General features: G+C 36.8%; 1 protein-coding gene and 1 long non-coding RNA gene across 2 annotated transcripts; one reads left to right on the top strand and one right to left on the bottom strand.

The window, feature by feature from the left end:
- The first annotated feature begins 1,292 nt into the window (after nucleotides 1-1,292).
- LOC136238484 (protein NLRC3-like) lies at nucleotides 1,293-21,340 on the top strand. Its single transcript, XM_066029015.1, has 3 exons — nucleotides 1,293-1,420; nucleotides 18,128-18,385; nucleotides 18,915-21,340. The coding sequence occupies exons 1-3, from the start codon at nucleotides 1,387-1,389 to the stop codon at nucleotides 21,224-21,226; spliced, it is 2,604 nt and encodes an 867-aa protein (XP_065885087.1). The 5' UTR covers nucleotides 1,293-1,386; the 3' UTR covers nucleotides 21,227-21,340.
- On the bottom strand, nucleotides 17,950-20,126 carry LOC136238485 (uncharacterized). The gene is made up of 4 exons (XR_010693009.1): nucleotides 20,038-20,126; nucleotides 19,756-19,987; nucleotides 19,596-19,685; nucleotides 17,950-19,546 (listed from the first exon to the last, which is right to left on the bottom strand). It is a non-coding gene; the product is annotated as an uncharacterized lncRNA (long non-coding RNA).
- Nucleotides 21,341-23,186: the final 1,846 nt, after the last annotated feature.

Genomic DNA, 23,186 nt, shown 5'->3' on the forward strand with positions numbered 1-23,186 from the left:
TGTGGTACAGTGCATGGCACATTAACTTCAATCTATCAACATATATGTCAAGTTTGCTCTAAAGTGAGTTGGATGACTTCATGCTCTGATACCTTTAAGATGATAGGGTTGCATCAAAATTTAAATGCCGTAATCTAACAAGAGCTGCATATACAATAAGAGTGCATGCACGTGGTAAATGATGCTTTATACATACATCAATGATGAGAGAATATAAGATCACAGATCACTTTTTACTGTATACTGTGCAGATAACACCCAAGTCAGATTCTCCATCACTCATGCACTATATAGGATATATCAGTATTGTAAAAATGAATTATTGTCTATTCAATTAACTTGAGTGGCCACCTAACTCCATCAGGTTTAATGCATGTTATACATAGGACAGTTTGGCATATAAAGCGGTAATAATAATAATAATAATATATAGCTACGTACCTCTTCCCTAACCAATTAAGAATATCAATGCTTTAACAAATTTGCAAGCACAGAATATAGGACACAAAATATTAGTGTAGAGGAACTCGTTGGCTATGATTGTATATGATTGTCAGTGGCGGATCCAGGGGGGTTTCATTGGTTTCCACGGAAACCCCCTTTGAAAAATGATTGCGTAACAATTAAATGTTTTAATTATCGCGGCGTGCGTCTCGATCGAGATACTGTAATTAGAGCAGTCACAGTAGCTACTAAAGTAGTGTGTAGGAAGTTTTTAATATATTTTATGTACTATTACTAGGCTGTGACCTTTTTTTTTTTTTTTTTTTTTTTTTTTGTCTCACCTTACCAAACCAGACGATGTAGTGCAAACGTTTGCGTATCTCATGTCAATATATATCTCCACCTTCTAAACTGGAAACCCCCTTTATAAATTCCTAGATCCGCCACTGATTGTACACACTGACTATCGCTATATGTACCATGCACTAATAAAATTAGTACATTATATTGCTATGGATACATTATTACTTCAGCGAAGAAAGCTGCACTGAGAATAGCAGCACTACTTTCACTTATCCCTATAGCTTATGTTTAATGGAGGTCACTCAGAAAGCATCCTATAGTGGCTACTGAATTTAGATAATCATTCAAAAAACCAAAATAAAAAAACTAACTAGCTATAGCTAGCTATTCTGTACAAAAATTTAGGCGTTTTTAAGTTAAAATTTATAAAGTGCCTGTATAGCGAAGGGAGGGGGGGTGAACCCTCATAGACCCCCCCACTACCCTGGTGTACCGCCTCTTCCAAACCAGCTGGGTTGCATACCGCATGATGCGGTATTTCATGACGTCATTCGTAAATACTCTCGTTTAATATGTAGCCTCGGATTGGTTTTGTGAAATGAAAAAGTGGTCGTGGAGTTCCGATTTTCGCCGACAGAGATGTCGATTGTAGATATACCAAGTTGGAAAACAAGTAAGCTCAAGGAATACGTTCTTGTATGAAAGTATATCATGCCATCGGTTCATGTAATGACAAAAAAACAAGGGGGCGTCACGCCAATAGCCTCTGTACTTGGATCCGTGACCGCGGTCAAAATTGGTCAAGGTGGATTTAGGCTTTTTACCGTTGACTTGGCTCAAAATATTGTCTTGACCATTGACCAGCTAGTTCAACTGGCATTGACTCTGCTATTATTCATTAGCTGCTTGTTACTGCATTATTCCAGGGTATTCAGCTAGCTAGAAAGCTAACTTCACGTGAAATTAGCTTAAATACATGCATGAGCTGAGCCCCACCAGTAATCAATAGATGATGAAAGACGTCTTATTGATTAAGATTATACTTAGCTGCATACAGGGGCCTAGATTCAGGGGTACCATGCACTGATAATCACAGAGTGGCCATGTCAGTGTTTATTCTAGGATTTCTCCTTTGGGGGAGAATCAGAAATTCAGGGGGTGACCAGTGAAAGTCTGTTATATAGTTGTCCAAGTTCACAACTATATAAAGCAGTTGAAATAGTTGCCAATCTGGTTAGGCATTTAAGGCTCATGAGTGTTGATTTTTGTGAAGCCACACCAACAAAATGTAAGATGTTCACTACTGCTAACATCAAGCAACCATTATCTAAATCTTCAAGTATCTCTATAAATTTCAGTGGTAGAGCTTGATGCATGAGAGCACGGCGTTGCTAAACCTAAGTATAGCGTAGTAGTCACTCACAATTTTAGGGGGTGAGTCTGAGATTTTAGGGGGGGGGGGAAGTTCCCCCCCCCTAACAGCCCTAGAATAAACACTGGGTCATGTATACTGAAGAATTCATGTACTGACGTAAGGCTGACACCAATTTTAGCTAGCAGCTTAGGTCAAGAGATCCTAAAGTTAAAAGTAAACGTTGTCGGACCTCTTTAACATACACGGATAATAATTAGTATAGTTACATGACACAATTAATATTATTGCTACTTAGCTTGTTAGCTACTTATATACTGAGTACACTTATAACTAGCTACATGAAGTTTATTGAGTCACAACATATGGCTGTCATCATGCACCTATACCGGCAATGTGTATAAGATTTGATATAGTGACACATTTTATTCATACCTCATAAATTATACTCTTGTTATCTAGAATCTTACATATTTCAGTAAGGCAAGACTTTGGTCCCTTGATAGTTGCTGTAATGTCAACAGCACGATATTTATAATTCTTGGAATCCAGATACACTGAATATTCTGATCTTATACAATTAAACGCTGCAGAGATAAAGAGAAAATGCATTTCCTAAAGGCATGTCATACTAATATTTTAGGAATATTATATATGCGTACAATTTATAGGTATGTATTTTGACACCATGAAGCTGTAAAATCTGTATCATGCAATTGCAGAACTTCTTTTAGATGTCCAAGAATTTTAGGCTCATCAGATCTTGTCATAACAATGATTGCATTTGGATCATGCATGTTCATTGCATTTCTCTTGAAGCAAATCAACAACTAGAACTTTACTTGCTATCAGATCTGCCAAGCTAGGATAAAAACTTGACACCATGAACTGCAGTTATAAAAGACAACAACTCTAGACCTTCAGCATTGGTAAACGACTCTTGTGAGCAAGCCATTGTAGTATTGACTGTATTGTGTACATGCAGTATAGTATTGTAGCCAGACAGCTATAGGTGTGTGTTTGTATGGAAATAGAATTATACTTCAACAGATGGTAAAGTGGCATGGTCAATTATCATTGATGAGAAGGGAAAACAACAGATGAAAAAGTGGCTTTCACAATGACTGTGACATAAGTGCATTTCTATGCTAAGATTCATGGACTAGTCACAACTTTAATTTATTGCTTCTGTATTATAGATTTATGGATGTAATGAGATAGGTCTATAGATTAGTGCATGTTCAGTAATGAATCAGTGGCACTGATCATGACCACAGTCTTTCAGTAATTATCATAGCTGTACAACATTACTGTTAGCTGTATCTTCACTGCTGTGTGGTTGGAATAATACTGAATAATAATAGCTTAATCAATGTTTTAGTGGAATGATGTCTTTATAGAAAATTAAAGTGACATGCCCAGTGTTTCGTATCAGCTAATTGCTTTGGAAAATTCACACAAGTCACAACAGATGGTAAAGTGTTTTCCACTATAATTACAATAAAATGGTATGATACATGATGCACATATACTGATATGTGTGACTATATAGGTATATTATACATAAAAGTCTACAGTTCAATATGATCTGTTATTAGGCACCAGCCTATTATGCTTTTAATTTTGCCTATTATGCTCATAATTATGCTCAAATTTTTTGCCACAGTTCCCATGTTTTGTTAATTTCTAATGGTCGTAATGGATAATGATAAACTTTAGCTTATGAACAACTGGTTAAATGTGACCGAATTTTGGAAAATCACCCATATGGGCGCATTTGACATCTAAAATATTTAATGATCAAACAGCAAACTATATAGCACAAATCTACTTGTTAATGGTTGTAAGCTATTCTCAATACCTTAAATTACAAGAAAATTATTGAAATATTTTTAAAACTGTGTCCTGCTCGTATTAGCAACCCACTAAACATGAAAATTCTAATTATTTCATGCACGCCCATATGGGTGATTTTCCAAAATTCAGTCACAAATGTAAAAGTACTCGTTGTGCATTAAGAATTTGGTTACATTGTAAGCTATAACAACAGTCATGTCAGATAACTACTTAATGCCACATCAGTGGCATCAACTGTTCTATTATTGTAAGTCAACCTTTTTCTATGGCATGCATTTTTGCTTACTGTATGACAATTATTTTGCCTATTATGCTAGCATTATGCTTGATGCTTTCAGGCACCTATTATTCTCAAAATTATGCCAGCATAATAAGCTGGTGCCCATCTGTTATGGATCGCTGTCCACCACTTTGCTTTAAGTGATCTTTTCTGGCACCACAATGTGACACAGATATTTTGATGTGCTGATTAACATGCTTGCACTCCCTCGAAAATCCTTGTACCATGCAGGAACACTTAATAGCTTTGTTAGTCTCATCGATATATGGCTGATCATTATCATCTTTGACCTCCACTCTTTAGAATGTCTTCTATAATAGTCAAGATCAAGATAACATAACATTGGCTATGCATGTTACAAACCACTGTAGCCTCTATACCTTAGATCTACTAGCACTACTAAGCTTTGAATCTGAACTTTTCTTTCAAACTTTACTAGCAGACGTTGATTGAGCAGTGCATGGGTATAGCTTTTGTAGTCTCTCTTCAACATAAATGGTTCTGAAAATTATGTTTGGTTCCTCCTTACATGACTGCAGTGTACTCTAGGCCTTCATTAAATTCAATTAACATTATAATATCAAGCATTTTTGGATAGTAGCTATATAGTCTGTACTATAGCTGTATGATTCATGCTAGCTACTTAGCTACCCTTAAATTACCATCATATTCCAGGTTGATAACTCCTACGAACGTATCCTTGTATGACAAACGAATTCCAACATTACTCCAGGCAGAGATGTCAGGAAAAAGTTTAAGAATTTCTTCTCTACTTCTTCCAACTTGTACAAGGATATCAATCTGGGATCAAACCGCCAAACCTTGACTGCTGAGCTAACGCTCTCGATTTTATGTCGCACTGCAACTTTCATCAACTGCGAACCACTATATAGCCATAGGGCTATAGCTAAGTAATAACTGTAGCTAATACTTTATGCACCTATAGAGAGCGTCAGGAATTTATCACGTGACGTAACCTTAAAATCATTATAGTCTACGTATTATTGTGATTAATGTGGTATATTACTTGAATATTACTAATGCCTATTACAGTTACTAATATTAGCTCAGCAAACTGAGTTCAATTCAAAGTTGCTGGTAGAGAGTGGTAGATCATCTTGACCGTTGACTTGCTCAGACCTGAGATCTTGACCGTTGACTGAGTAAAAATATTTGGTTTGACCATTGACTGGCATCTTGACCGTGGTCGCGGATCCAAGTACAGAGGCTATTGGCGTGTCACTCCCTTGCAAAAAAACATAGCTAGTACCTTCACTGTCTTGGTTCCACTCAAAATAGTAAGGTACTTTGTTTTGTTGTTTCTGGAGATTTTCACACATATTTACCTTTAAGATAAAGCAAGCAAGTGCTAATTTGTTAGTGGATTGTTTGCAGCATTCGATATCAGCTAATTTAAACCTTGATTTTAACATACGTAAATATCGCATGATCACATGACCAAAATTCCCTAGGATTTCCACTGCAAAATAGGATGATGCCTCAGCTCTTTTCATTGTTTCAAAATAAACAAGTTCTAATTAAACTCGCTTGATTAAACTGTCTGTTGCTTTTCAATATCAGTGCAATTTTAACTGTAAATATCCAAAAAGGTGGTCATGTGGCCAACAATCCCATTACAGCTATATAGGATGTGTTATAATACTTAGATGTATAGAAGTCTTCATTGAGCACTGATTGTGCCTTAGATCACCCTAAAATACAATGATCTTCGAATATTAACTATTTTGGTATTTTTGGTCATGTGACCATGTATGTTTTTTGTGTGTTAAATTTATGCTGATACCAAATGCTACAAGCATTCTTAGCACTTGTCTGTGTGAAAATCTCCAGAAACAACAAAAAGAAGCACCTTCCTATTTTGAGTTGGAAACCCTACTGTGTTGCATGCTCACATTTCATCGGTTGGCAAGGTTGCCATTTGAGGTTGTAGCCATGCACAGTGGCGTAACTAAACCCGGGCCTACCTGGGCCCAGGCCCTGGTGTCAGTAATCAAGTCACACCCACGGAATTAGCAATAGAGTAGTAGAAAAGGCTATTTCACCGAATAATTGATCGAGACCTTGACAACAGCACACATTTTTGGCTGCAAAACAGCTATGTTACCTTTCGTTATTGTGAAATCACTTCAAACTGCCATGTTATCTGTATAAGCTCCTCTAGAAACAATTATCGCTTCGATAATTTAGCTACTTTAATAGCTTTACTTGTGAATATGACTTTAACTTATTGCACTGGGCCCTGGTGTCGGTACAAGTCTAGTTACGCCACTAGCCAATGCATACTTATATCATCCAGGAAACTCTATTGTACAATCTCATAATATATACAGCCCGCAGTGGTTTACAATCTTACAGTGCACTACAGTAAGACAGAGTGCATGGTTGTTTATTTATTTTTAAAAACTTTAGTGAGACTGGTTAACATGCAGCAATGATGCATGGTCCACTGGTATCCTGTGCCAGGGTAATTATGTAACTACAGTCTAATAAGTACATGTCACAAAAATAATCACATTAATATCGAAAGGCTTTTGACAGTGTGCCGCACAATCAACTATTGGTGAAACTCTGGAACATTGGGATCACTGGAACTCTTTGGAAGTGGTTTAAATCATACCTATGCAATAGGGTACAATGTGTTTCTATCAACAACTGTTTGTCTAATTGCTTACCTGTATTGTCAGGTGTACCACAGGGGAGTATACTTGGCCCCTTACTCTTTCTAATTTACATTAATGACCTTCCCTCTGCTATTCATTCATCAAATATGTTTGTCTTTGCTGATGATACAAAGTGCTTTATGAAAATAAAGTCTGAGTTGGACATCCATAGATTTCAAGAAGATTTGTCATCAGTTTCTCATTGGAGTGATAACAATAACCTTGCCTTCAGTGTTCCAAAATTTATATTTTTACGTTATCACAACATATTTAATTCATTTTATACCATCAATGGAAATACCATTCCTTGCTCTGATAGCTGTAAAGATCTTGGTATCTATTTCTCTGATAGTTTATCATGGAGATTACACTATCAAGACATTACTTCTAAAGCTTATAAATCTTTTGGATTACTTCGCCACATATTTAAGGAAAGTTACTGTTTGGAGACTAGAAGAATCTGTATGTTTCAATGATTAGATCTACTTTAATGTATTGTTCTTGCTTGTGGAAGCCATATTTACTATCTGATATTGAACTGTTAGAAAGAGTACAAAGGAGGGCAACCAAATATATTCTTAATGACTACACCAGTAACTACAAAGAAAGGCTTTTGAGACTGAAACTTCTTCCACTGATGTATATTTACGATTTAGCTGACATCATGTTTTTTATAAAATCAGTAAAATTTTCATCTGAAAAGTTCAACATATTAAACTTTGTAGAATTTATCTCTGGACCCACAAGATCAGCAGGTTACAAACTTAGACACATGATAGCATCTAAAAACAGTGTAATGAATTCCTACTTCTACCGTATACCCAGATTGTGGAACAGCTTACCATTAATTGACTTATCCCAAACCCTCCTAACTATCAAATTCAAACTCAAGAATTATTTTGGAATCATTTTGTTAACAATTTTGACAGTAATAACCTATGTACTTTTTATTTCCGTTGCCCCTGTTCCAAATGTTTAAACATTCCAGCTCCTACAAACTATTTTATTCTTTAACTTGTACTCTTTATAGCTACCCCTTGTAATTATTATTTGTAGTTATATAGCTTATTATAATTTGTAAGTAATTAATTATGGCTACCAGTGCAAGACACTGGTAGACCTTCAGTTCTGTAATTTAATTGTTATAAGCTCTTAAATATTGTTTAATTTTGTTTATTGATCTGTACAGTTCTGTAAAGTATTAATTATATAACCAAGTACTAAGAATAATACGAAACGCGGTTAAAATTACGTAATAAATAAATAAATAAATAAATAATTAAATAAATAAATAATTAAATAATTAATAATTAATGTTTGAGAAAACTACGAGGCCTAGAGACATGAACTAACCGGGGATAGATTCGCATGTGAATGAAGGCACAAACGTATAATCGTCGCTCCTGTTTGTGCTGATGACTTGACCATACGTGTAATTCTATATAACGCCCAGTACCACACCCTTGCTTAATTACTTACATATTTCGCGAAGAAGATTAGTGATGCCCGTGCAGGAGAGCCAGAAGCCACTTGTGTAAACAAGAAGATTACAGAAGCCACTTGTGTAAACAAGAAGATTACAAGTAAGTTTTTATGTTTGTAAGGTAAATGCGGGTATTTCCGGACAGCGTACAATTCCGGACACTTTGGTACCTTTATCAAGCTAGCCGAGGAACGAAACAACGGATTGCCTTGAAATTTCTGGTGTGAATAGCTATTCTTATAGGGATTATAAAAATCGAAAAGTGTGTTCTAGTTGATCCATTCTTGGGTGCTATACATAAAGTGTCCGGAATTGTGCGCTGTCCGGAAATACCCGCATTTACCTTAACATCTCAAGTCTCCATGCCAGCTGCCAGTGGATTCATTCGCGTAAATAAACAATACAAGAAAACATTAAACTGACATATGCCACGCTCTTTACAATAAGCTTACAGTTACATATAAAATACAAGTAAACAATTTTGTCTTGTGCAGCTGGCATGGCGAACTTTCTTTGTGTTGGTGTCAGGCAATTCAATACGTGCTTAATCTTTTTTGCCTTCACCTGGCGTAGCTACTAGGCTCTAGTGGCTTGGCTGTCTTCCTTTATCTGGTTTCATCTGGCTTGCATACGCCTACAGCATTGTGTAGCTATCTCCTGAAAGTTGTGTATGCATAACTATGGTGTGTCACCCATCACTGTGCCATTGCTACATCACTGATGAACCTTACTTAGCTCTAGTTGATGTTGATATGCATTGCTGTATATTGGCTAATAATTTTTATCTGCATGGTGATGTTGCCTATAATGTATTGCTGCATACAATACTGCAATAATGTATAGTTCTCTCCTGTATGTTTTGTATACATATACTTTGTACACATCACTGTGCCACTTATACCACACCAATGATGTACTGGCACTTAGCTACTGGTGGCCTTTAGTTACAATGCCACTATAGTGTTATATCTGTCACTACTGTGACATATTAAGTTGATTTGGGGATAATGCATTCACCACCTAATAGCCTCACCGGGGGGCTGTCAGGTTGGTGTATGTACTTGGTTGTATGTGACGCGGTCCTAGTAATAATAATAATAATAAAGAGCCCAGGATCAAAATTGGGGATTTTGAGATTTTTGTTACAATTAATACAGCTATGGACACACAAAAAAGCATTAAGAACCATGGAGATCATACCACCCATTGTATCATACCATCCTCATCCACAAAGTCATATCACATATCAAAATTATTGAAACTTATGACTCTGATTTATTTACATCATTTTTGCAATCACATTATTGCACTGACTTGTAATTAGATAATTGGTTTGCAGTGTGTATCAAGACACACGGTAGTGTGTCGTGCGGCCCAAGAAGCCGGCGCGCAACACCCGTAAGTATATTGACAGTAGCGATTTCCAACCTACCAATTTTTCACACATATTTTTGCTACTTAAATTATACACCTTCAATAAACGTTTCACAAGCTGCCGTTCCAGTAAATGGTAGCCAATGCTTCGTACTTCGTAATGCACTTTACTGGATTAAAATCCATGCGGTATTTATTGAAATATAGCAAATCAAAGTTTGAGAAATAAAAATCCCCATAAGAAGCCCATACAAATAATTGCGTACGTAATTCTAATTGGAAGAATGCGGCACCTGTGATAGCCGAAGTTTCCGAGTGTTTCCGCGTGAATCTGCTGCTGATGAGGACGAAGAAAGTGGTTCTGGGCAAACCGTATATGCGGATTTCGATTTTGCCATGTGTTTTTTGATTGGAGGACGATTGATGTTGGATTACGATGGAAATATGACCCTTTTAAAGGTAAATCGCCATCTAACACTGCTCAGAATTCAGCATTACAATCACCCTGGACTTCAAGGCATCCCCCTGCATCGATGCAAGTATAGTTTGAAGGTGAGCAGTTTGTTGTCTTGCGCGGAATTGCAAAATAAGGTTCAAGGTTGAGCATAATCTTTTCAAAAGTGGAGACTGGCATGTGATACCAACCTTACATGGCTTCACACGTACCTGTTGTTATATTCTGGTGTATTTACTGCTGTTTTGGTCCATTTTATAGCAGCTTTAGTGGTTGTGCTTTTGATCAGAAACTATTTATAATTTCTCTTTGTAGTATAGTGATGTCATTGTGTTATATAATAATTATCATCCTTAGTGCTTACAATGTGACAAATAAAGCTTAGCAATGTCCAAACAAATCTATTTTAAAAATAATGTTGCTCTTACATTGTGTTATCTGATTGTCATGCATGTTTCCGAAGTACGTGTTAATTGTGACTTGTGATGCCAGTACTTGCCATTTATAAAATATTACTGATTTTTCTAGTTAGCTGTTCCAGAAAATGCATTAGGTACCTGTGTATACTTAGAATTACACAATACACACAGTTTTATTTGTGAATCACTTGCTTTATTCATGTAATATTCTGAGTGGTCAGTCTACAAAGAAGTGGTAACTTTTGAGAGGTTTTACTTAGTTCATATGCTGTTCTTCATAAAATAGATATGGGGTGAAAATTTCATGTCGTTATTAGTTTCCTATCTAGATTTATGACACTTTGTATATTGTGTTTGGTGCCATGCAATATACATAAAAAGCATTGAAATGCTGTACACAAAAATCATCACACTGTCAACTTCTTTTCCTTATATCTTTTGATAGGAACCACTGATTGGGGTGGGGTTTGCACTAAAATGACCCTGAAACAATGCACAATATTTATCATGCAAATGAATGTATGGAATGTTAATTATTTAATTTAGTTGGAAATCTCTATTGACAGGAAGAAAGAAAACGCAAATTTTCGCACCTCCGTAGCTCTGTGCTGCCTTGATGAAACAAGATGACTTTTGCTGTGGACACTCCCTCCATCTTCAGCACTCCACATTCCAAATTTGAGCCCAATCGCTTCAAGCGTTCCCGAGATATACGACTTCAAAAATTGGCTTAGTTTCTTCGTTTTTTTCTTCCTCTTTTCGCACACTTACAAAAACTGCTATAAAACGCGAACGCAATATCCGATTGCCTTGAAATTTGGCACACTGAAGGGGGGTATAAAGGCGCATCTCTGTACCAACTTTGGCTAGAATACGATAAACAGGAAAAGAGTTATAAGCGATTATTCACGAAAAATAACACCAATATGTTGTCACGCCTACAGGGTAAACCGCGTATGGGAAGAAGCTGAAAATCGGTGGGTGAATAGGTTCACTATTGAACCTCAAACCTTTTGTGGTTTGAAAGAAATCGAGCTAAAAACCAGGAAGATACAACGAAAAAACCAACAGTGTGTAACAATTACGCAATCGAGATTAGCTAATAAAAAAACTACTACTTGCCATGCCTACCAGATAAACCGCTTGGGGTAATGCTTTGAAAATCGCTGTATAGATGGAGTAATCATCTTAGAAAGGCTCTTCAATGGTGTAGAAGAATCAGACTTAAAGCCACGGAGTTATAACACGAAGTCCAACTTGGTGCAGCAAGTGCGAGATCGAGATACTCTAATAGAGCAGTCATCCTAATAGAGCAGTCACCCTGAAGAGAATTCAAAACATCAGCTAGAAACAAGTAACCTGTATAGAGATCAGCTACAAACAAGTTACCCTGTAGAGAGATCAGCTACAAACAGTTCACCCTGTAGAGAGATCAGCTAGAAGAAGTTACCTTGTAGGGAGTTCATGCAACTATGGAAAGAGATAGTTCAGCTAGAAGAAATCACCTTGTAGAGTTCAGCTACAAAGAAACTACCATGTAGAGAGTTCAGCTACAAACAATTCGCCCTGTAGAGAGATCAATAGAAGAAATTACCTTGTAGAGAGTTCAGCTACAAAGAAACCATCATGTAGAGAATTCAGCTGCAAACAAATCAGCTGTAGACAGTTCAGCTACAAGCAAATACAGATCAGCTAGAAGAAGTTTCCTTGTAGAGAGTTCAGTTACAAAGAAACCATCATGTAGAGAGTTCAGCTACAAACTAGTGACCTTGTAGAGACATCAGCTAAAAGAAGTTACCTTATGGAGAGTTCAGCTACAAAGAAACCATCATGTAGAGAGTTCAACTGCAAACAAATCACCTGTAGAGAGTTCAGCTACAAACAAATCTCCCTGTAGATAGATCAGCTAGAAGAAGTTTCCTTGTAGAGAGTTCAGCTACAAACAAATCACCCTGTAGAAAGATCAGCTAGAAGAAGTCACCTTTTAGAGAGCTCAGTTACAAAGAAACCACCATGTAGAGAGTTCAACTGCAAACAAATCACTTGTAGAGAGTTCAGCTATAAACAAATCTCCCTGTAGAAAGATCAGCTAGAAGAAGTCACCTTGTAGAGAGTTCAGCTACAAAGAAACCATCATGTAGAGAGTTCAACTGCAAACAAATCACCTGGAGAGAGTTCAGCTACAAACAAATCTCCCTGTAGAGAGATCAGCTAGAAGAAGTTTCCTTGTAGAGAGTTCAGCTACAAACAAATCACCCTGTAGAAAGATCAGCTAGAAGAAGTCACCTTGTAGAGAGTTCAGTTACAAACTAGTAGAGAGTTCAGCTACAAACTAGTGACCTTGTAGAGACATCAGTTACCTTGTAGAGAGTTCAGCTACAAAGAAACCATCATGTACAGAGTTCAGCTGCAAACAAATCACCTGTAGAGAGTTCAGCTACAAACAGATCTCCCTGTAGAGAGATCAGCTAGAAGAAGTTTCCTTGTAGAGAGGTCAGCTACAAACAAATCACCCTGTAGAAAGATCAGCTAGAAGAAGTTACCTTGTGGAGAGTTCAGCTACAAAGAAACCATCATGTAGAGAGTTCAGCTGCAAACAAATCACCGGTAGAGAGTTCAGCTACAGAGATCAGCTAGAAGAAATTACCTTGTAGAGAGTTCAGCTACTAAGAAACCACCATGTAGAGAGTTCAGCTGCAAAGAAATCACCTTGTAGAAAATTCAGCCACAAACAAATTGCCCTGTAGAAAGATCAGTTAGAAGAAGTTACCTTGTAGAGAGTTCAACTACAAAGAAACCATCATGTAGAGAGTTCAACTGCAAACAAATCACCTGTAGAGAGTTCAGTTACAAACAAATCACCCTGTAGAGAGATCAGCTAGAAGAAGTTACCTTGTAGATCGTTCAGCTACAAACAATTCACCCTGTAGAGAGAGCAGCTAGAAGAAGTCACCTTGTAGAGTGTTCAACCACCATGGAGAGTTCTGTAATAAATAAATGTATTATTTAAAATACAATTTGTACATTTACTGATAAAATCAGAAATATTTAAAGTACATCTGCTTCATCTTTTCTTCTTCCTGTGGTAAAGAAAAAAAGACAGGTTAAAAAAGTCCCAAAGCCAACCATAGGCCGACTTTGGGGTATAAAAATGCAAAAAGAAATGAAATCTAATCCAAAACAGCCAAGCTGTAAAAAAAACAGTGCGGCCCTCAAAAAGGCTATGGTGAAAAAAGATGTGAAATCCAAGGTGGTGGCCAAGAAATGGCTGTGATGGTAGGTTAATGGTAAAAATTTTAATAATGGCAATTTAGGTGAATTTTGTGCCAAGACCAAGCGGCACAAAAATTCACCTGAATTGTTGTTATTAAAATTTCTACCATTAACCTACCATCACAGCCATTTCTTGGCTGCCACCTTGGATTTCACATCTTTTTTCACCATAGCCTTTTTGAGGGCCACACTGTTTTTTTACAGCTTGGTTGTTTTGGATTAGATTATATATACAAGTACACCGGAATTTTCAACTAGAGTAGGGACCATAGCACATTGATAAAAAGTACTGAAACAAGCTAGAGCAGCGCATGATAGTAAAACAAAAGAAGTGTTATGCTTTTTATCGACGTGCTATGGTCCCTACTCTATTGCAAATTCCAAAATTTTTTGTGTACTTGTTTTTTTTGTAATATATTATTATGGCTGGTGAGCCCACACATACCACAAAAAATGGTGCCACGCACCCCAGCTTTATCAATTTTTGTCTGAAAAGCGAAGTATCCACTACACTTCGTTATCAGCTATGTTAGACCCCTTTTTACAGCATTACAAATCAAGAACTGTTTGAAAAGCATCCCTGCAATCCATGCATACTTTCTCAAAAGAAAACAATGGCAGTTACATCAATTATCATCTGAAAAGTGAAGTATCCATTATGCTTCATTGTCAGCTATGTTCAATCCATTACAATCAAGAACTGTTCAAAAAGCACCTCTACAATGATATAAAGTAGCCACTATGAAAAATACGGATGATTTCCATTACGAAAGGAAGCCATCACGTGCTACCGCCAAATCAGCACTTTTCACTGTCAGCAAAGATGAATGGGACACAAAGGAGGACACTGGTAAGGCCATGAATGATGCATTGTACGTATTGCGGCATGCCAAAAGGCACCTCTCAGGCCAAAGTGACGTTGAACAGTGAAAATATCAAGCCCATAGCCTTAGCCGATATCGAGTTACGCTTGTCTGAAGAAACTTAGTTAATCAGTAGAAAATACCGTTAAATTTTTTAAAAATTCTGTAGCAACCTGTTGAAAGCATTTTGGGTTGATCTCAAGGCTGGTTTGGGCTTAGTTTTGCCTAACCAATACTGCCTCATCGTTTTCTGGGAAAAGTGGAGCTGGTTTTTGGGTGATGTTTTTTCATGGGCCATGCCTACACCTTTGTGGTCCCTACTATACGGTATGATATAGCTTTCTTTTTTCCCTGCAGGGCTGACTGCTCAGTATAAATAATAAATTTAAAAGGTGAAAACAGCTGAGTGTGAGATAGTTTATTAAGTAGTCATGTAGTTTCTACCTGAGGCTAAGATCCATGTTAATGACTGGAAGCCAAGTCCTTGGAAGTCTGTTGAAATAAAGTTTTGCTTATTTTGTCTGTATATATCCCAATGGCAGATCCATGATGGAGCATTGGGTTTGGGGAAAATCCCCCCTCCCCCGCCCAACCTTGTCAAGGAGCCATACTTTTGGTCACTAAACTTTATGTCAGGCCAAGATCAGCATGAAAATGTGCACATTTTACTGGCATTTATTACAAATTCACCTGAAACCAAAGCTATGAAAATGTCACCCAGCACCTTCTGTGTGTACTAAGCACCTCTAAAATAATCAACATGTTGCTGTTTAGGACATTCAAACCTTTTAACAGCTGAAGATTTCTGCAAAGGCTAAAATGGTAAAAATCAACAGTGAGATACTAATAATATTATTTGCTGCTTTAAAAATGCAGTAACTAACAAGATAATCTGGCTCTCCTCAACAACCTCTCCTCAACAACCTACAACTTAGCCTGTTTGTGCCCCTCCCCTTTCCAGGTCCTGGATCCGCCCCTGTAGGCTGTATCTGGGACCACATGCAGGCATTGACATTACAAATTATACATATCATTTTCCACTGGAAACACCCTACTAGCCATCCATCACAAATTGTATCAAACCAGATCTTCGGATGATGAGGTGTTCTTTAAATAACAATTTCTTTTGCTGTAGTGATATCACATGAAAAATAGACAGTCATGTATATACCTCATAAGAATTTAAAATTGTTTGCTGTAGCCTTTCAATGGTTGGTTTTTACATTAATCTCAGCCTTTCATTAATACAACTGACAACCAAAATGCACAGCCCTGTACAATCTTTGCAGTATCAGCAAACCATAAATTTTCGGGGTGTCTGGATTCAGTGGACTGGAATGGTGGACTGGAACGGACTGGAATGGTGGACTGGAATGGTGGAATGGAATTGAATGGTACTTAGGTAATTTCAATTAGTGGCCATCTCTTTAAAAAGACCACCTTCTAACAAAGACCACCTCTTTACAAAGACCGTTTTACTTTAATATCTGAATTGTGGTTTTAGAGCCCTATAAGACAGTCTTATTGATGAATTGTATGCCACATGTTATGTCTAGAAAAGCCAGTGATATCTGATTTATGATATAATACAGTAATAGCTATATACCTCAAACAAAAACAGCTTGGCTATACAAAAAAGATGTGTCCACGAAACTGAAAGCAACTGACAACTAAAGGAGCTAATATCTGGTGAGGCCAAGAAATGAATGTTAATATATACTGGCAACTAAGTATAATTTACAATAATCTTGGTCCTTTATCAATGACTTGTGCAGTCTGACTGTATTCCTAATTAATTCCCTGTAAATCTAATAGGCTAGTAAATTGGTACCTTTCTCAATGGTCCAGCATTGTATAAAACTGCTAAAATACTAGCCAATTTGAGTTACAGGAAATTAATTAGGAATGCAGCAAGACTCAGTCAATGATAAAGGACCAAGTTTTATATTATAGCAAGTTATTTGCCAGTATTTCTTGGCCTCACCAAAATATTAGCTCCTTTAGTTGTCAGTTACTTTGGGGACATCACTTTTGTACAGCCAAACTGTTTTTGCATGGGTGTATTACAAATCAGATATCACTCTGACTTTTCTAGGCATGTGGCGCACAACTGATCAATAAGACCATTCTATGGTGATACACTCTAAAACAACAAGATAGCAACATTTTTAAACATTAAAGGAAAATAGTCTTTATAAAGAGGTGGTCTTTGTTAGAAGGTGGTCTTTATAAGGAGGTGACCACCAAATGAAATTACCAAAGTACTGTTCCATTCCATTCCATTCCACCATTCCAGTCCACTGAATCCATACACCCAAATTTTCGTATAATTGTATCGTTCTGCCCATTCCTTGTAGACATAATCAGCACAATAGCGCTTCCTGCATTCTTAGACTATTTTGCTATGCAGTTACTGAAACTCAAGACAATCAATACAGCATGAAATTGATCTTTTATCATGCTTAATGCTGGTAGCTATTGGTATAAATTTTTATTATCTCACAAACAATCTGGGATATATGTGCCTGGTACTATATGGCTTTAATAGGTATACCAGATAGGCTTGTGCTAATTATGCCAGCATAATTTCAAGTATGATAGGCTAGCAAAAGAATCAAGTATTATGCCAGCAAGAAATTGTGTAGGGTTGTGTAATGGGCAGAACATAGTGGAAAACAGCTACTTTGTTTATTAGTAACTAGTACGTATACGTATATGGGGGTACATGCTTTATCATACAATTATAGCTTTAGCCTTCGTATTTATAACTGGTGCTGTTCTTTTGATGTGGTGTTATAGAAGTTCATTATGTTACAAAAATAGGTGTAAAGAATAATTTTACAAGCTAGTAGGGACCATTATGCAATAAAAAATAAAAGTGCTGATAAGGGGGATCAGTGTAAATTACACTGGTTTATTGCTAGTGATACGCATGGATTAAAGTAGTAACTAAATTTACACTGTAGGTGATAGTCCACCTTGTTTAAGCATTTTTTATTGTGATGATTCCTAATTTTTCTTAATGGCTATGGTTGATCTAGCATTCAACCATGGCTGATAAACCATGCAAAAAATGTCCTTTGGTTTTGTTACCAGATCAATAACTTATTCAGTTATTAGTATAGCAGTTGTTGTATTCATGCAAAAGTTTTCAATGATTCACTGTGTATGTAGTACATAGCTGTATAATCATAGTTAAACACTACAGGAGATGATAGGCCTGATTCAGTTATTAGTATAGCAGTTGTTGTATTCATGCAAAAGTTTTCAATGATTCACTGTGTATGTAGTACATAGCTGCATAATCATAGTTAAACACTACAGGAGATGATAGGCCTGAGGAACGTGACACTAACAATCATGTTGTCCCATATTGTGCCACAAAGTGGAGGGAGTTGGGACTATCCCTAGGAGTGACATCATCACAACTTGACATCATCAATGTTGATCATCCCAGTAGTTGTGAGGAGAGGTGTAAAGTGATGTTAAGAAAATGGCTCCAGTTGGATTCCTCAGCTACATGGGGCAAGCTAGTTGATGTTATCCATTCCTTAGATGTCACAGTGTCCTTCACTGCTGGAGGTATGGTGTAGTGACTACTACTCTATTAGAGTGTTTGAAATTGTATGGAGATTTCCATATATCTGCACAAGTTCCTGGTGTGTAAATAATTTTCATAAAACTATGTGTGAATGTAGCTAAATATATAGTGCAAGTTTCCAGCTTAGTGTTTACAATTGCTGTTTCTCTCATGCACTTCTCCATGTGAGACCATAAAGTACTCAGTAAATCAAACACTGATAGGAATGTCCTACACAGCATATATTAATGCTGACTACTTCCTGATACAATGTATTGTAGCATAGGTATAATCTTTCTCTCTTTAACATGGTAACAATTTTTGGATATGGAAACACATGTTAACATACACAGCACAGAGATGCAAACTTGACAAACAAATGTTAGGAAGTGCGCAGTCAAAATATGAAAGTGAATGTACTGCTGAATTATAAAGATCACATACATGGCTTGTTTCAAGAGGGTGTCTTTTATGTCAAGTAATTTCATTCACTAACATGATGCAGTTGATGTTGTGTTAATACTTTTCTAGTGATGGTAATCTCCCAGTTGTCTCATCATGTGAAGGCAGTCTACAGGCAGACAAGATTTGATGTTGGGGAGAACATTTGGCCTCCTGAACAACCCAAAGATTTCATTCCAGTAGTATTAATACATTATGATGATCAACGCACCGTGAGAGGTGCCAGCATCATTACTGAAGCACTCCTCACTGGTGATATTAATGATGTCATCTCAGCTGCTAATGATCATCCAGTTTCCAAATTCCCTAGACTAGATAATTATCAGCCATTGAGAGAAGCTCTACATACTAGCAAAGTGACAAAGAATATTGCTGATATACTAATGTCTCTTGAACAGTGTGACAGTCCACAAATGGCTCTAATAGAAGGAGCACCAGGTATTGGAAAATCAATGCTCATGAAGCACATTGCTTATAGTTGGGCTGAAGGTGAAGTGTTATTAAATTTTCAACTAGTGTTGTTAGTCTGCCTCAGAGATCCTGGTGTGCAGAAAATGTCTTCAATTACAGAGCTTCTTCATTCCTTTTGCAAATTTAGTATAGATGTCTCCACCCTTGCAATTTGTAACAAAGCACTTTTCCAGAGCAATGGCAAATTCCTCACATTCCTTCTTGATGGTTATGATGAGTTCCCAGTGGAACTGAGGCAAAACAGTTTAGTAGCTAATATCATAAATCGTCAGGTTTTACCTGACTGTGGTTTGATAGTGACATCTCGTCCTCATGCTTCACTATGCCTACACAAAAAGGCCACCGTCCGAGTTGACATCCTGGGTTTCACTGAAGAGGAACAAGAACATTTTATAGCACAATCACTCAATAAACAGCCGCAAAAAGTATCAGAACTTACCAACTATCTGCAGCAAAACACGACCATCAGTAGCTTATGTTTCACACCGTTTAATATGACTGTGTTATTGTTCTTGTATAAACAAGGAATTTCTTTACCTAAAAATTCTACTGAATTATACAAACTATTTATATGTGCCACTATTTTCCGACACCTTACAAAATATGGCAACCCTGGTCCCATCATAGATATTCACAACCTTCCAGATCCTTGTGGCAAGATTATAGAGCAACTGTCAAAGCTTTCCTTACAAACATTGATCAAAAAACAGCTAATATTTACCATAGAGGAAATCAAAACTTTCTGTCCACACCTGGAAGACATACCAGGAGCACTTAATGGATATGGGTTGTTACAAGTTGTGGAAAACTACAGCATATTTGGCACAACAAGAACATTCAATTTCATTCATTTCTCCATTCAGGAATACCTTGCTGCTCACTGCATTGCCTACCTTCTTCCTTCACATCAAGAGCGTTTTATGATTGAGCAGTATTTCTGGAATGATTTTTATTACAACATGTTCAATATTTATATCACACTTACCAAAGGACAAAGTCCTTCGTTCAAGTCTTTTCTATGTGGTGGAAACAATGACTCCATAATAGATGATAAATTTCTTGACGCTGAGTTGAAATCCCTTCATCTCTACCAATGCTTTCATGATGCTGGTGATTATGAGATTTGCCAAACTATTGAGCAAAAATTTCTAACTAGAGAAATGTTTTTCTGGAGTAAGACATTATCACCCAATGACCTACAAAATGTCATAACAATGCTCACAGGTTCATCCATAAGAAATTGGAAAGAAGTAGACTTAGATGGCTGCTGTATTCAAGATTATGGTATACGGTTGCTGCACAGAGGCCTCCAGAACAGTGGTGTGACTATTGAACAACTCTGGTTAAGCTACAATAACCTTTCTTCTTCCTCAGATAGTTTACTCTGTGATATCATTTGCTCCTGTAAGGTGAAATCTTTAGGTATTGGTCACAACAAAACTGTAGGGGAAACAGATCAATTTATCACAACAATACTATCACATCCATTAAGTCAAATAGTGGTACTATCCATGAATGAGAACAAGTACTTGTCTAACAGATGGGCCAAACTGTTGTTTACTTTATTAATGGACAACAAGTCACTGAAGGTGCTGGATCTTAGTGATACTACCATCTCAGATGATGTGTGTAGTGTGATTATCCAAGCATTGCAAGTCAACAATACCTTGAGGGAGTTAAATATGTGGTACAATCCTATTACAGGAGAAGCTTCACAATTAATTGTACATGCCCTCATGGATAACAACTCACTGCAACAGCTAACACTTCCCAACTACTCTGAAAGGATTAACAAGGAAATTTATTCACAACAAGCAGCTGTTAACCTAAACCGAACTAGCAGAAAGTGTGATGTAAAACTAAAAATTACAATGGAAATTGCTTCATATATGAAGCACTTTCCAATGTAATTCACTTTCCAGTGTAATTTTACATGAAGCACTTTCCAATGTAATTTTATGTGAAGCACTTTCTTTTATATAAAGCACTTTCCTATGTAATTTTACATCACTGGTAGTAATCCAGTCATAACTGCAGTGGCGTAGTTACCATTGAAGCAACTGAGGCACCTAAAACAATGCTCAGCATTTCAGGCTGAGCAGCCTAAGTTTTTCAGTGGCACACCTAATTTTCTGCTTAAACGTTTACTACTACCAAGACAGCATTACTGTACCACACGTAATAGAATCTATATGGCTGTAGTACTAAGCAGGGCCTGAGCCCACGGTGATAATTTAAAGTCTGGCATTGGCTGGACCACTTTTCAGCTACTTGAATTTGCATCAAAAAAGATCGAGATACTCTAATAGAGCAGTCATCGTAATGTACTCTAATAGAGCATTCAGTACAAATTATAGCCACTGTTCTCATTACACTGCTTGGTCTAAATCATTTACATTAGTATGTCAATTGTCTTTAAATTACTTTTCAAAAGTTCCTATGAGCCATGATCAACTGCATGGCATTACACTGAGCTACTGAATTGATCACATCATTCATTAGCAGCTACAATTAAAAAATAGCTTTTTTAAAAGCATACATTATTTTCAAAATTTTCCTTGAGGGAGCATGCTGTCATACTCCTAGCTTGATATGCAGCTGAATGTCACATGAAACAGATAATTTCCGAATTAAATATTATTATTATTTATTATTAGCACTTTACAGTGACCAGCACTGAAGGTCTGACAGCAACATGTGCTGCAGCCTTAGGATCACAACAGATCAATAAAAAGTATAGTGTGCATGACTATGACCTCTGTTGCATGCAGTCCATGGATGGCCTGACCTCTAAAAATATCTCCATAGTAAGTCAGCTTTTTGTGCTGAGTGAAATTAAACTAGTCTAATAATTGAAGCATGGTATACTGTAGCATTAACTAAGCTGGAGCATTACTTATGACATTTAGAAAAACACTTAGAGTCTTCTGAAATGATTTCTTCCATCCAACCAGTCAACCTGCAAATGCTAAACTTAAAAGTGTAATCAGTTGAGTCAGACCCTCTTAATTTGGTCAATGTATAAACTTTGCCTCGGTAAAACTTTATTCCTGGCTAAGCCACTGAACTGGATGGCCATGCACTGTGACCCCAACTATAAAAATTAAGCATTATATACTTTTCATTATAGGGTCATGCAAACCTTTGATATTGTCATGCTTGTTCTTGATTATGTTAATATGTCTCTAACAAATAATATCAACAATACCTTTCACTTTATTGAGCTATGGCAATGCAAAACTGAACTCCGTCCACCATGTAACACAATATCTAATGTTGGTTAAACTACTGCCATTATCATTACATATTTTCACAGGTGGTTGTCAGTGCTAAAATAAACAGCCAAAATGTAGCACCTGTGTTTGTGTTAATTCTGTGTGCATTTGATCAATATACTTGTAGCTATGCACTTGTTTTATTTCTTTTTTACTGTCGTATAGCTTTGACAGAATCACCATAAAATGTGAAGTGATTTAAAAATATGTATATAAAAGCATTAACATCAACTTTCTATCTAAACAAGTGCACAGTCAGGTTGCTTAGCATCAAAAATTTAATGTGGACAGAACTGACAAATTTTTCTGTGAGTTCCATACCACTTAAGATTGTAGGTAACGAGTGCTGAGGCCTTGAAGGATCAGTTGCAGGTGAAGGTTGTGTGTTCTTATGATGACTTAACCACTCATGACAAATGTGAACACGTAAAACATTTATACAAAAGTGAAGACGATGAACAGATGTTGTTTATCTTTGGCATGAAAAGGTGTGTGTAATTAATAGTCTATTGTCACTTGTAGCATGGCTTCTTCACATAGCTGGTGATGGCTTCTCTGTAGCTAAAGCCAGCTACTACAAGATTAAAATTTTTGA

Source organism: Dysidea avara, chromosome 11 (genome assembly GCF_963678975.1).
Source record: "Dysidea avara chromosome 11, odDysAvar1.4, whole genome shotgun sequence".
NCBI lineage: Eukaryota > Metazoa > Porifera > Demospongiae > Dictyoceratida > Dysideidae > Dysidea > Dysidea avara.